This window comes from Schistocerca cancellata, chromosome 3 (assembly GCF_023864275.1).
Source record: "Schistocerca cancellata isolate TAMUIC-IGC-003103 chromosome 3, iqSchCanc2.1, whole genome shotgun sequence".
NCBI classification, from domain to species: Eukaryota; Metazoa; Arthropoda; class Insecta; order Orthoptera; family Acrididae; genus Schistocerca; species Schistocerca cancellata.
The window spans coordinates 869,650,483-869,665,702 of NC_064628.1; the positions used below are offsets into that span (position 1 = coordinate 869,650,483).

General features: G+C 40.5%; 1 protein-coding gene across 4 annotated transcripts in view; it reads left to right on the forward strand.

Annotated features, from left to right (window-relative positions):
* The window catches only part of LOC126175928 (trifunctional purine biosynthetic protein adenosine-3), a 90,245-nt gene that overhangs the window by 63,373 nt on the left and 11,652 nt on the right, over positions 1–15,220 (forward strand). For all 4 annotated transcript variants that reach the window (XM_049923003.1, XM_049923004.1, XM_049923005.1 and 1 more), the window contains exon 14: positions 547–699. In XM_049923003.1, coding sequence (XP_049778960.1) covers positions 547–699 — 153 coding nt within the window. The remainder of the gene's footprint in view (positions 1–546; positions 700–15,220) is intronic.

The following is a 15,220-nucleotide window of genomic DNA, read 5'->3' on the forward strand; positions in this document are numbered from 1 at the left end:
ATTGTCTCCAGTTTTGATGATGTAAAGTTTTTTACAGACTTCATTTCTGAGGCTCTTCATTTGTTCAACAGGTCCTGTAACACTTCCTCACTTTCACAGAGGATAGCGATGTTGTCGGCAAATCTTATAATTGATATCCTTTCTCCTGAATTTTAATCCTATATAATAAACAACAGAAAAAACTGACAAAGGCAAAAGTATGTGATAACAGGAGCAAACATGGGTCCACAAACAAGCAGTGGGTGAAATTATCTGAAAGAGCTGCCACTGATTTCAATACAAAATATTGTCCTAGTTAGGGGCAAATACACTTGAAATGCAAACTTTTCAATTAATCTGCTTCAAATATATCTTCTGTCTTATATTAGTTATTTTGAGTCTGAGGCATAACTACATCAAACACTACCAGTAATGGCGAAACTAAACTATAATCCTCCTCCTTTGCTTTTCTTGTAGGGAACACCAATTGCCACAATGATTATGTAATACTTGTTAAAGTCATGCTATAGATCTTGTGCTGAAATGAAAACTATATTGCTGTTGCAGGTGGAGTAAGTGAAACAGAGATGTTAAGAACCTTCAATTGTGGCATAGGTGTTGTTTTAATTGTGAATCCGAATGATGTAGCAGATGTGCAAAAACTTATTACTGAAGAAGATGCAAAAGTCATTGGCCAAGTAGAAAAACTTAGTTCCACAGGTAATTTTTTATGATATGATGTTAAAGACAAATAATCAATAACTGAAATTGTTTCAGTGCTTAAGTAGTTATCACAGTATATTAACATGCTTTTCTTATGAGTGGTATTAAGTCTTTTTAACTGTCATTTTTATTGAAGATTTGCAATCAACTCTGTTGGAGTTTTTGCTGGGTTGTTTGGTCCTCAGTAAGGTTTGGATTATTTACAATGGTTATTGGTTTGGGGATATTTTATGGCTACTTAAAAAACGATTTCCATGAGAAGATCCATCCAAACTGTGACTGTAGCAATATAATGTTAGTACTGTAGTTCTCATGCTAAAAAGTCTCCATGTTTTGTATCATAGTTATGTCACTTCCTGGAAGTAAACATCTACAAGTAAGTATGACTTCCATGTCTGATGTAATTAGTTTCTATTTTCACAAGCACTCTGTAAAGTGTGCTTTGGTTATGGAACATAGCTTTTTAAACATGCAGCGAAATTACTATTGCTCTTTTTATAAAGTGGTATGACATACTGAGTGTGCTGCTTACTGCAGTAATTATTAGGGGAGGAATGACATAGTGTAGTGCAGACTATTCCATCACTGTTCCACACCTGAATGCACCCACCAGCTTATCCATATGCATGCGAAGGTAGTGTAGGCTACCCACCAGGCAACCTGTTTCTTGTTTTCTGTGTGTGCACAAGCCATTTGACCATCCCTCCCTGTGGGCTCTCAATACCTAGCACTAGCTATGTCCCAGCTCCCTGATTACCCAGATATCAGCTGTTTGTCCACTCCTGCCCATCTCTGACCATGGGTACACAACTACCCATGGCCAGTCACTTGTGCTGGAACAGCCTGGCATGGTGAGTAGCACAATGTTATCATTACCATTGAATGCAAAAATGCAGAAATTTTCTTGCCCTTCATTATAATTGTCACCCAAAAGGAGGGAAGGGAGATTATCTCATGTACCACTTCAGGGACTCAAATGCATGTATTTCACATACTTTTACCCCAGCCTTAACTTTCATACATCAGCTCTGATTCTACAGTAACTGTCCAGTTCCTTGAATTCATTGTAAGAAGGTAGAAGGAGCAAATATTTTCCCATTATTCCCTCCCCTCCTCTTCTTTGCCCCCCCCCCCAAAAAAAAATCCTTTGTCGCTTTATTTTTTTTTTTTTTTTCTGTAAATGAGAGCTGGGTCCACTTGAGCAGTCGGATGAGCGATAAGAACTTTTCACTCTCCCACAGGAACGCCTTACCTGCTGTACAGGGCACACTAACAGTCAGTTTCCTATCTAGAAGTTTAGTGTGTGGTGATTGACATTAATTCTGTTTGGGTATGTTTTTTTACACTAATTATGTTTATTATTAATATCTGTATTTCGTATACTGTTAATGCATTTAGTGGAGAGTAAACACTCCCATGTGTATCTGAGCACTATGTTGTCACTATGGAAGGGTTGGCATAACATTGGGAAACAGCCTGAAAGTGCTCCTTGTGATATGACTGGGTAGAGAGAATGAGGATTCTTCTGCACACTCTTCAGTGTACAGGATATTTTTTTGGTCATCAGTCTACTGATTGGTTTGATGCGGCCCGCCACGAATTCCTTTCCTGTGCTAACCTCTTCATCTCAGAGTAGCACTTGCAACCTACGTCCTCAATTATTTGCTTGACGTATTCCAATCTCTGTCTTCCTCTACAGTTTTTGCCCTCTACAGCTCCCTCTAGTACCATGGAAGTCATTCCCTCATGTCTTAGCAGATGTCCTGTCATCCTGTCCCTTCTCCTTATCAGTGTTTTCCACATATTCCTTTCCTCTCCGATTCTGCGTAGAACCTCCTCATTCCTTACCTTATCAGTCCACCTAATTTTCAACATTCGTCTATAGCACCACATCTCAAATGCTTCGATTCTCTTCTGTTCCGATTTTCCCACAGTCCATGTTTCACTACCATACAATGCTGTACTCCAGACGTACATCCTCAGAAATTCCTTCCTCAAATTAAGGCCGGTATTTGATATTAGTAGACTTCTCTTGGCCAGAAATGCCTTTTTTGCCATAGCGAGTCTGCTTTTGAGGTCCTCCTTGCTCCGTCTGTCATTGGTTATTTTACTGCCTAGGTAGCAGAATTCCTTAACTTCATTGACTTCGTGACCATCAATCCTGATGTAAAGTTTCTCGCTGTTCTCATTTCTACTACTTCTCATTACCTTCGTCTTTCTCTGATTTACTTTCAAACCATACTGTGTACTCATTAGATTGTTCATTCCATTCAGCAGATCATTTAATTCTTCTTCACTTTCACTCAGGATAGCAATGTCATCAGCAAATCGTATCATTGATATCCTTTCACCTTGTATTTTAATTCCACTCCTGAACCTTTCTTTTATTTCCATCATTGCTTCCTCGATGTACAGATTGAAGAGTAGGGGCAAAAGGCTACAGCCTTGTCTTACACCCTTCTTAATACGAGCACTTCGTTCTTGATCGTCCACTCGTATTATTCCCTCTTGGTTGTTGTACATATTGTATATGACCCATCTCTCCCTATAGCTTACCCCTACTTTTTTCAGAATCTCGAACAGCTTGCACCATTTTATATTGTCAAACGCTTTTTCCAGGTCAACAAATCCTATGAAAGTGTCTTGATTTTTCTTTAGCCTTGCTTCCATTATTAGCCGTAACGTCAGAATTGCCTCTCTCGTCCCTTTACTTTTCCTGAAGCCAAACTGATCGTCACCTAGCGCATTCTCAATTTTCTTTTCCATTCTTCTGTATATTATTCTTGTAAGCAGCTTCGATGCATGAGCTGTTAAGCTGATTGTGCGATAATTCTCGCACTTGTCAGCTCTTGCCGTCTTCGGAACTGTGTGGATGATGCTTTTCCGAAAGTCAGATGGTATATCGCCAGACTCATATATTCTACACACTAACGTGAATAGTCGTTTTGTTGCCACTTCCCCCAATGATTTTAGAAATTCTGATGGAATGTTATCTATCCCTTCTGCCTTATTTGACCGTAAGTCCTCCAAAGCTCTTTTAAATTCCGATTCTAATACTGGATCCCCTATCTCTTCTAAATCGACTCCTGTTTCTTCTTCTATCACATCAGACAAATCTTCACCCTCATAGAGGCTTTCAATGTATTCTTTCCACCTATCTGCTCTCTCCTCTGCATTTAACAGTGGAATTCCCGTTGCACTCTTAATGTTACCACCGTTGCTTTTAATGTCACGAAAGGTTGTTTTGACTTTCCTGTATGCTGAGTCTGTCCTTCCGACAATCATATCTTTTTCAATGTCTTCACATTTTTCCTGCAGCCATTTCGTCTTAGCTTCCCTGCACTTCCTATTTATTTCATTCCTCAGCGACTTGTATTTCTGTATTCCTGATTTTCCCGGAACATGTTTGTACTTCTTCCTTTCACCAATCAACTGAAGTATTTCTTCTGTTACCCATGGTTTCTTTGCAGCTACCTTCTTTGTACCTACGTTTTCCTTCCCAACTTCTGTGATGGCCCTTTTTAGAGATGTCCATTCCTCTTCAACTGTACTGCCTGCTGCGCTATTCCTTATTGCTGTATCTATAGCGTTAGAGAACTTCAAACGTATCTCATCATTCCTTTGTACTTCCGTATCCCACTTCTTTGCGTATTGATTCTTCCTGACTAATGTCTTGAACTTCAGCCTACTCTTCATCACTACTATATTGTGATCTGAGTCTATATCTGCTCCTGGGTACACCTTACAATCCAGTATCTGATTTCGGAATCTCTGTCTGACCATGATGTAATCTAATTGAAATCTTCCCGTATTTCCCGGCCTTTTCCAAGTATACCTCCTCCTCTTGTGATTCTTGAACAGGGTATTCACTATTACTAGCTGAAACTTGTTACAGAACTCAATTAGTCTTTCTCTTCTTTCATTCCTTGTCCCAAGCCCATATTCTCCTGTAACCTTTTCTTCTACTCCTTCCCCTACAACTGCATTCCAGTCGCCCCTGACTATTAGATTTTCATCCCCCTTTACATAGTGCATTACTCTTTCAATATCCTCATACACTTTCTCTATCTGTTCATCTTCAGCTTGCGATGTCGGCATGTATGCCTGAACTATCATAGTCGGTGTTGGTCTGCTGTCGATTCTGATTAGAACAACCCAGTCACTGAACTGTTCACAGTAACACACCCTCTGCCCTACCTTCCTATTCATAGCGAATCCTACACCTGTTATACCATTTTCTGCTGCTGTTGATATTACTCGATACTCATCTGACCAGAAATCCTTGTCTTCCTTCCACTTCACTTCACTGACCCCTACTATATCTAGATTGAGCCTTTGCATTTCCCTTTTCAGATTTTCTAGTTTCCCTACCACGTTCAAGCTTCTGACATTCCATGCCCCGACTCGTAGAACGTTATCCTTTCGTAGATTATTCAATCTTTTTCTCATGGTAACCTCCCCCTTGGCAGTCCCCTCCCGGAGATCTGAATGGGGGACTATTCCGGAATCTTTTGCCAATGGAGAGATCATCATGACACTTCTTCAATTGCAGGCCACATGTCCTGTGGATACACGTTACGTGTCTTTAATACAGTGGTTTCCATTGCCTTCTGCATCCTCATGTCGTTGATCATTGCTGATTCTTCCGCCTTTAGGGGCAATTTCCCACCCCTAGGACAAGAGAGTGCCCTGAACCTCTATCCGCTCCTCCGCCCTGTTTGACAAGGCCGTTGGCAGAATGAGACTTCTTATGCCGGAAGTCTTCAGCTGCCAATGCTGATTATTTATCAAAATTTAGGCAGTGGCGGGGATCGAACCTGGGACCGAAGACGTTTTGATTATGAATCAAAGCCACTACCCCTGGACCACGGGTATCCTGTACAGGATATACAGTTCAGAAACAGGTGCCCTAGGCAATCTCAGAAATCTCTGGTACTGGTGATTTCTCTCAAACTATAAAGTAGTCTATGTCCCATTAGCCAGTATGATCTTCTTCTACAATGCATTATACAACTTCTTCAGCAGATCTTTGATTTTCTGAACTCACAGCATGAAACAAGGTTCATAATACCTAATATTCTCCCCACACCAAAGTGAATGTCGTTTATAACCCTCCCCCCCCCCCCCCCCCTTTCTCTCCTATTTCTTAAAATACCTAGACAGACCTCGCAATCCAATATAGATAATGACAGAAGGGTACAGGAAAATCGCTAAATGAGAAGATGACTTATGTCCATCACATAGATGGAGAATTTGGGAAAGAGAGATAAGACTAGGGTAAAAGATAGTAAACATGATTTGACCAACAGATTTGACTTACTAAGTGAACTAGAGGAGGATGAACCCAAATGTAAAGTAACATAGAATGCTGCAGAACAGGCTAGAGACCTTGTAGATGAGTTGAGAGGAAAACAATAGTAAAAAAGAGTTCTGAGAAATGATAAATCACGGAAGGGCTGTAGCATGAGCAGCTACAGGAAAAATAAGTTTTTTGTGTACTAGGCCTAAAGTTTTGTGATAGTAAATGACAGTCTTAGCCTGCTGACAGAATACTTAAAACAAAAAGCAAATATAATCATGTGGCGGTAGTTGGAGTAGCCTGGGGAAAATGACATCTACTATAGTATTATTTGATACCTGGTCAAAATAGCAGACACTAATCACATAAAAGTCATCTTTGTTGAAGTCCTGTGGTGCTGTGATCAGGTGCTGTTAACAGTGCATAGCATGGAGCTTATCACATCATTTATGATTAGATAGTCAAGGGCCACATTTTTGGGCGACTGGAGACAGATATGAATTGTTTCTCTATTTGTCTGCTAGCAGCAGGACCAAGTTATTTGCAATATTATTTATGCTGTTACCAGTGGGATAAATATGACCTCTCCCTCTTATAATGTTTTCTTTAGATATGCTGGCCGTGGAAGCTGGAAATAGATATATTTGAATATAATTCCAGAAGTATATTACAAATATTAGGGATGAATATCTTTTGTTTTTTTTTATTTAAAAGGATATCTGGTATTTAAAAGCTGATAACAGAAAGCTAGCAGTGGACTATTCTGTGCACAAGTGATAAACCTTGTAGTTACATTAGAAACTTTGATTATGTGATTCAATGATATGTAATATTTTTACATTAGATTCATGTACAGAATTATTTTGAAAGAAGATACTATCTCTGTATGGCATTCTATAAATGTGTTAATTAGAAAGGTGTTTCTTCTGACAGCCAGTCTGACGTGTCATATGTAAAATCACAAATGATTGTCTGCCTTGTGTGCAGTATCTTGTTATTTGAATTCCACTTGATAGATGTCTTTTTCTGGAGAACTGTTAATAAGCACCTTCTATTGATAATGTAGGCTTTGAAAATCTTTGCCGGCCGGAGTGGCCGAGCGGTTAAAGGCACTACAGTCTGGAACCGCACGACCGGTACGGTCGCAGGCTCGAATCCTGCCTCAGGCATGGATGTGTGTGATGTCCTTAGGTTAGTTAGGTTTAAGTAGTTCTAAGTTCTAGGGGACTTATGACCACAGCAGTTGAGTCCCATAGTGCTCAGAGCCATACGAACCATTTTTTTGAAAATCTTTGGGTGTTATCACAAACATCAAAAAGCCTTGTGTTAATTGCATTAAGTTACATTACCAATCTACCCATGTGTGTTGTGTATCACCAAACTAAATCAGTTTAAGCAGCATCCAGAGTAGGTTGCTACTAAGAACATAGAGTGAACAATGACACTCTTGGGAGCCAGTGTCTCCTTCTTCTGGCAGAAGTGTTGAAGAGGAAGGAAGGGGGATGAAGCAAAAGAACCAGTGAGGTTTACGAAATGGGGAGAGTTTGGAAAAAGCACCCAGATACCAGGGTCAGGGGAGACCTACCAGGTGGGATGAGAAGGAAAGGCTTTTCCTTTGCCCTTCTTCTTTCCCCTTCAACCTCTCTGCCAGAAGAATGAGCCACTGCCTACAAAAGTCTGCACATTTCTTTAACCTTCATAAGTGTTTCCTCCTGCCAATACTTGGTGAGTAAATTTTTTAGCAACTTTGCACTATTTTCTTATTTGACACTTCTATTGAACAAACACTTTTTTTTACTATAGCTGCAATGCTCCAGAAGATTTTGACGCAGAATAGAATTGAGTGAAAGTATGCTAGCAATCCTGTCTAGAGGTCCACCAAGTGAGTGATTTTTGAGTGCAAAGCAGGGAGAACTGACCTTTTTGATAAATTTGTCCACATGCTGGTACCATCTCAGTTTACTATCCATCTGGATACCCAGGGACTTCACACATCCAGTTATGCTTATTGATCTCTACTTCTGGTACCTGTAAGTCATTTTTATTTGTTTGGGAGGCTGTATTTGAAGATTCCTCCAATGTACCTGGTAAATCATTTATCTAGACCAAAAACAGGAGTGGGCCAAGCACCAAACTTGTGCCACACCAGATTTATTGTTCCCCTCTCTGAATTAATCTTATTCCTTTGCTAGTGCGACCCTTTGTTTTCTGGTTTCCCTGGCACAGTTATATATTCTAACTGTCAAAGGCTTTGGCAGGTCACAGGAAATGTCAATAGGCTAGTTTTTGCTGTTCTACTCTAATTGAGTCTGAGAGATCATATATTGCATTCTCAATAGAGAAACCTTTACACAAGCCAAACCGACCAGTTGTTAAAAGATTATTCATGGGAGGATGGTTTAGTATTCTGTTGTAAGCTAATTTTTTCAAACATTTAGGAAAAAATGGGAAGGCATCATTGTTAGCTGCAACAGGCAGAAGACACGCTTTGTTGGTGCTGCACATCTTAGTGATTCTGATTGAGACAAATTCACACTGTAGTGTTCTTCTTTGGCATGTCAGTGTAGGAGTTGGCACAGAAACAGCTAAGTAAAAAATCCTTGTAATTTAGCACATTATTTATGTATAAAAGTTGACTTTGGAATTTTCCTTTGTTTCAGACCTCGTTTACAAGATTCGTGTTCTGATTCATATACTTTATTGTTCACATTGCTTCTGCATAATCTTTCATTGATTGTATCATGTGCCATTTTGAGAATTTTTGGAAGCTATCATTGTCCTGTGCATAAACTAATTTTTAGTTAATCAGCATTTTTGATTTACACTACTGGACATGAAAATTGCTACACCAAGAAGAAATGCAGATGATAAACAGGTATTCATTGGACAAATATATTATACTAGAACTAACATGTGATTACATTTTCACGCAGTTTGGGTGCATAGATCCTGAGAAATCAGTACCCAGAACAACCACCTCTGTCCGTAATAACGGCCTTAATACGCCTGGGCATTGAGTCAAACAGAGCTTGGATGGCATGTACAGGTACAGCTGCCCATGCAGCTTCAACATGATACCACAGTTCATCAAGAGTAGTGACTGGCGTATTGTGACGAGCCAGTTGCTTGGCCACCATTGACCAGATGTTTTTAATTGGTGAGAGATCTGGAGAATGTGCTGGCCAGGGCAGCAGTCGAACATTTTCTGTATCCAGAAAGGCCCGTACAGGACCTGCAACATACAGTCGTGCATTATCCTGCTGAAATGTAGGCTTTCACAGGGATCGAATGAAGGGTAGAGCCACGGGTCGTAACACATCTGAAATGTAACGTCCACTTTTCAAAGTGCTGTCAGTACAAACAAGAGGTGACCAAGACGTGTAACCAATGGCACCTCATAACATGACACCGGGTGATACGCCAGTATGGCGATGACAAATACACGCTTCCAATGTGCGTTCACTGTGATGTCGCCAAACACGGATGCGACATCATGATGCTGTAAACAGAACCTGGATTCATTCGAAAATATGACGTTTTGCCATTTGTGTTCCCAGGTTCATCATTGAGTACACCATCGCAGGCGCCCCTGTCTTTGATGCAGCATCAAGGGTAACTGCAGCCATGGTCTCCGAGCTGATAGTCCATGCTGCTGCAAACATCGTCGAACTTTTCGTGCAGATGGTTGTTTTCTTGCAAACGTCCCGATCTGTTGACTCAGGGATCGAGATGTGGCTGCACGATCCGTTACAGCCATGTGGATAAGATGCCTGTCATACCGACTGCTAGTGATACACGGCCGTTGGGATCCAGCACGGCGTTCCGTATTACCCTCCTGAACCCACCGATTCCATATTCTTATAATAGTCATTGGATCTCGACCAATGTGAGCAGCAATGTCGCGATACCATAAATCGCAATGGCAATAGGCTAGAATCTGACCTTTATCAAAGTCGGAAACGTGATGGTACGCACTTCTCCTCCTTACACGAGGCAGCACAACAATGTTTCACCAGGCAACGCAGGTCAACTGCTGTTTGTGTATGAGAAATCGGTTGGAAACTTTCCTGATGTCAGCACATTGTAGGCGTCGCCACTGGTGCCAACCTTGTGTGAATGCATATCACAGCATCTTCTTCCTGTCGGTTAAATTTTGCGTCTGTAGCACGTCATCTTCGTGGTGTAGCAATTTTAATGGCCAGTAGTGTAGTTACTGTAGCAGATATTCGAACTAACATATTGTGTTGCATTTAGTCTTCCCTTAAAGAAATATGTATTATATATATTTATCATAAATTAACTCTATTTTCGAGTTTGCTAATATCTATGATTAACCTCAAAAAGTTTTCAGAAATTAGTAATTTTTACCATAGGTTTTTCTGTTGCCACAATATAAATTTCATTTTATGTATTTGCTTAGATTCTTATAGAACATTAGCAGCTTCATAGCTCAAGAGATTAAGTTATAATCAGTGGGCTTAATTTAAAGTTATGTATTCACTTTTTTGCTGTACTTCGCACCAGCTAAAATACAGCCCCACTGTGAGTGCTGTTCTCAAACACAGAATGAGTTGGTTGACATTCCTAAGCACCTGGAAATCACCCTGACTACTGTCAAACAATTGGCAGCTGCTGAGAGTTGTATTGAAAGAGCTCCCAAGAGTCTTGTACCTGTAGTACTGGTACTGAAGGTACCTCAAGTACTACTCCTGTCTCGTATGCTGAAAGTACGGGATCCGTCATTACTCGTCCACTTGACTGAGAATGGAATTTCCATTGTAGAGCAAGGCATTCTGTACAGGGTGGGTGGGACTTGTGTCACCTGTTTTGGGGAAACCTGTTTTTTTTTCCAGTGTCAAGAGGAGGCAAACACAAAATTGTGGGGACCTATTAATCATTGGTTGCTGAAATCAGTGACAAATGGTGGTACCCATTAGGGAAATAGCAACAAGTGATAGGGAAGGACACCAGGTGCACTCAGTGTGCGCGCCTGTGGGCATAATTCAACATTTTGTGTAGGCTATTGTGGCAGCCATTGTGGGAACAATGTTCAAGCAACTGCTGACTGTGGCGCACATTGGAACAAATGGCACCTGTTGTCTGGGCTCTGAGATCATACTTTGGTTATTCCAGTGACTGGCAGAAAAGGTTGAGAAGACCAGCCTTGCACATGGAGTTTGAAGAAAGCTCACAATTTGCAACATTGTCCCCAGAATTGGTAATGGCCCTTCGGTTCTGAGTCAAGTGGAAGGACTGAACCAGATACTTTGGAGACAGAGACAAACTAGGCTGCAACTTCCTGGACTTGTGCAGTAGAGTTGAGAACTGTAGAGTCCCCCTAAGTGGGTCAGGTGTGCACCACACAAGAGACTCTGCTACTCAGGTAACTGACTGTGGGGAGTGCATACAAGGGTTTTTTTTTTTAGATCGGGCAACACTCCATCCAATCCAGATGATGATATCCGTAGGAAACCCAGAAGTATCAATGTAAGATCGAAAGAGATAACTACCGCAGGTGATAATATTAAAAGCCTAATGGTTAACAGCCAAAGCATATGGAAGTGATGTCTTGGTCACAATATATGAGACAATAAATACACTGAGATAGAAACTGAAGCTGCACGTGTGATTGTTTTCGGGAAAAACTCAGTATCAGGGTGGCCCATAAAATGATGACTGGCTCCTTCTATCACCCACCAGACTCATCTCCTGATGTAACTGGAAACTTTAGAGAAAACATCAGTTCACTTGTACGTAAGTTCCTCACTCATGCTGTAATCAGCGGTGGAGACTTAAATCATCCAACAAAAAATTAGGAATATTACAGTTTTATTAGTGGTGGATGTGATAAGGTATCCTGTGAAACATTACTAAATGTCTTCTCTGAAAACTATCTAGAACATATAGTACAAAAACCCACTCATTATGGCAAATATTGGATCTAATGGTAACAAATAGATCAGATCGTTTTGAGGATGTCCACACCAAAACTGGTATCAGTGACCGCAAAGCGCTTATGGCGACAATGATTAACAAAATACAAAGGACAACGAAAACGAGCAGAAAGATATATATGTTGCAGTAAACTAGTGGCTCAAGTTTAAAAGACTAATTGAGCATGCACTGGGTAGGTATATACCCAGTAGAACAGTTTATAATGGAAGGGACTCTCCATGGTATACATTCACTATACAGAAACTTCTAAAGAAACAGAGGTTACTACATAATAGATGTAAAGCAAAGCTAAGGGCTGTAGATAGAGAGATGCTGAATGAAACATGTTTGGCTGTCAAGAGAGTAATATGTGAAGCCTTCAATGACTACCATAGCAGAATATTGTCAAATTATCTTTCACAAAACCCAAAGAAATTCTGGTCGTATGTTAAGGCTGTTAGTGGCATCAAAGTTAGTGTCTGGTCTCAAGCAAACGAGCCAGGAACTGAAACTGAGGGTGGGAAAGCAAAAGCTGAAATGCCTAACTCCATTTTCAAATGTTCCTTTACAGAGGAAATCCCAGGAGAATTGCCCCAATTTAATTCTCGTACCACTAAAAAGATGAGCAAAATAGGTATTAGTGTCAATGGTGTTGACAAACAGCTGAAATTGTTAAAATTGAAAAAAGCTCCAGGATGTGATGGAATCCCCGTCAGATTCTATACTGAATTTGCAGCTGAATTAGCCCTTCTTCTAACTATAATCTGTCATAGATTCCTTGAACAAAAAAACTGTGCCCAGTTCTTGGAAAAAAGCACAGGTCGCATCCGTCTACTTGAAGGGTAGTAGAAGTGATCCACAAAACTACCATCCAATATTCTTGACGTCAGTTTGTTGTAGAATCTTGAAACATATTTTGAGCTCTAACATAGTGAGGTGCCTCGAACAGAATGACCTCCTAAATGCCACCCAGCATGGATTCTGAAGACGCTGATTGATTAAACATAACTTGCACTTTTCTCACATGACATGCTGAAAGCTTTGGGTCAAGGCAGTCAGTTAGGTGCAGTATTTACTGATTTCTGAAAAGCATTTGACTCAGTACCACCCCTACACTTATTGTCAAAGTATGATCATTTGGGATGTCAAGTGAAATTTGTGACTGGATTAGATGTAAAGCCATCATCAGATGAGAAGTAGCTTCAGCTGTGCCCCAAGAAGTGTGTTGGAACCCTTGCTGTTCATGTTGTATGTTAATGATCTTGCAGACAATATCAGTTGTAACCTCAGACTTTTGCAGATGATGCAGTTATCTATAATGAAGTATTGTCTAAAAGAAGCTGCATAAATATTCAGTTAGATCTTGATAAGATTTCAAAGTGGTGAAAAGATTGGCAACTTGCTTTAAATGTTCAAAAACATAAAATTGCACACTTCACAAAATGAAAAGGTAGTAGTATCCTGTGACTATAATATCAGTGAGTCACTGTTGCAATTGGCCAACTCGTACAAGTACCACAGTGTAACGCTTTGTAGGGATATGAAATGGAATGATCACACAGGCTCAGTTGGTAGAGCAGGTGGTAGACTTTGTTTTACTGGTAGAATATTGGGGACGTGCAGTCAGTCTACAAAGGAGATTGCTTACAAATCACTCATGTGACTGGTTCTCAAATATTGCTCAAGTGTTTACTAAATAGAACTAACAGGGAACACTGAACATATCAAGAGGAGGACACCACGAATGGTTACAGATTTGTTTGATACATGAGAAAGTGCCACAGAGATACTGAAGAAACTGAACTGACAGGCTCTTGAAGACAGATGTGAACTATCCCGAGAAAGTCAACCAACAAAGTTTCAAGAAATGGCTTTAAATGCTGGCTGTAGGAATATACAACAATCCCCTACATATTGCTCACACAGGGATCGCGAGGATAAGATTAGAATAATTATAGCATAAACAGAGGCATTCGAACAATCATTCTTCCTGTGCTCCATATATGAATGGAATGGGAAGAAACTATAATAACTGGTACAATGGGATGTACCCTCTGCCACTCACTTCATGGTAATTTGCAGAGTATAGCTCTAGATGTAGGTGTAGATGAAGGAGATCAGTCTGTAATTAGAAGTTAGTTGCGTATCTCCACTTTTGTATATTGGCGTTACCATTAAAGACTTCAGTCTTTCAGCATTGACTCCTCGATATACTGATTGATTATAAAGGTACTCGAGGATGACAGTACCAAGTCAGCATAAGATTTTATCATTTTGGATGAGATGTCTTCATAGCCAGTGACCTAATGATTTTTGTAATTTCTCTATGAGATGAGTTGGCAAAACTGTAGTCTGGTGATGGAGGACTTGTTACCTGAATGAGATCATTACTCTACAGCGGAATGTGAGCTAATATGAAATTTCCTGGCAGATTAAAACTGTGTGCCGGGCCGAGACTCGACTTCAGGACCTTTGTATTTCGCAGGCATGTGCTCTACCGCCTGAGCTACCCAAGCATGACTCACGCCCCGTCCTCACAGCTTTACTTCTGCCGGTACCTCATCTCCTACCTTCCAAACTTCACAGAAGCTCTCCTGCGAACCTTGCAGAACTAGCACTCCTGGAAGAAAGGATATTGCGGAGACTTGGCTTAGCCACAGCCTACGGGACATTTCCAGAATGAGATTTTCTCTCTGCAGCAGAGAGTGCACTGATATCAAACTTTCTGGCATATTAAAACTGTGTGCCTGACTGAGTTCGAGTCTTGGACCGGCACAGTTTTAATCTGCCAGGAAGTTTCATACTTGTTACCTTTCTAAATAAGGAAATACGATCTTTTGTGCATAGTACATATTTTTTGCATTTTCGCTGACACACAAAAATTTTGCAGTTCTACTTGTAGTGGATTTTTAAGTGTGGATTAGAGCTAATTCTTTGCTTTAAATAAAGCTCCTCTCTTCCTAGCATAAGATTTTTTGATCACAGGTGGTGTTCTTGTTGTGGTCTTCAGTTCTGAGACTGGTTTGATGCAGCTCTCCATGCTACTCTATCCTGTGCAAGGTTCTTCATCTCCCACTACCTACTGCAACCTACAGCCTTCTGAATCTGCTTAGCGTATTCATCTCTTGGTCTCCCTCTACGATTTTTACCCTCCATGCTACCCTCCAATACTAAATTGGTGATCCCTTGATGCCTCAGAATGTCCTACCAACCAATTCCTTCTTCTAGACAAGTTGTGCCACAAACTCCTCTCCTCCTCTATTCTATTCAATACCTCCTCATTAG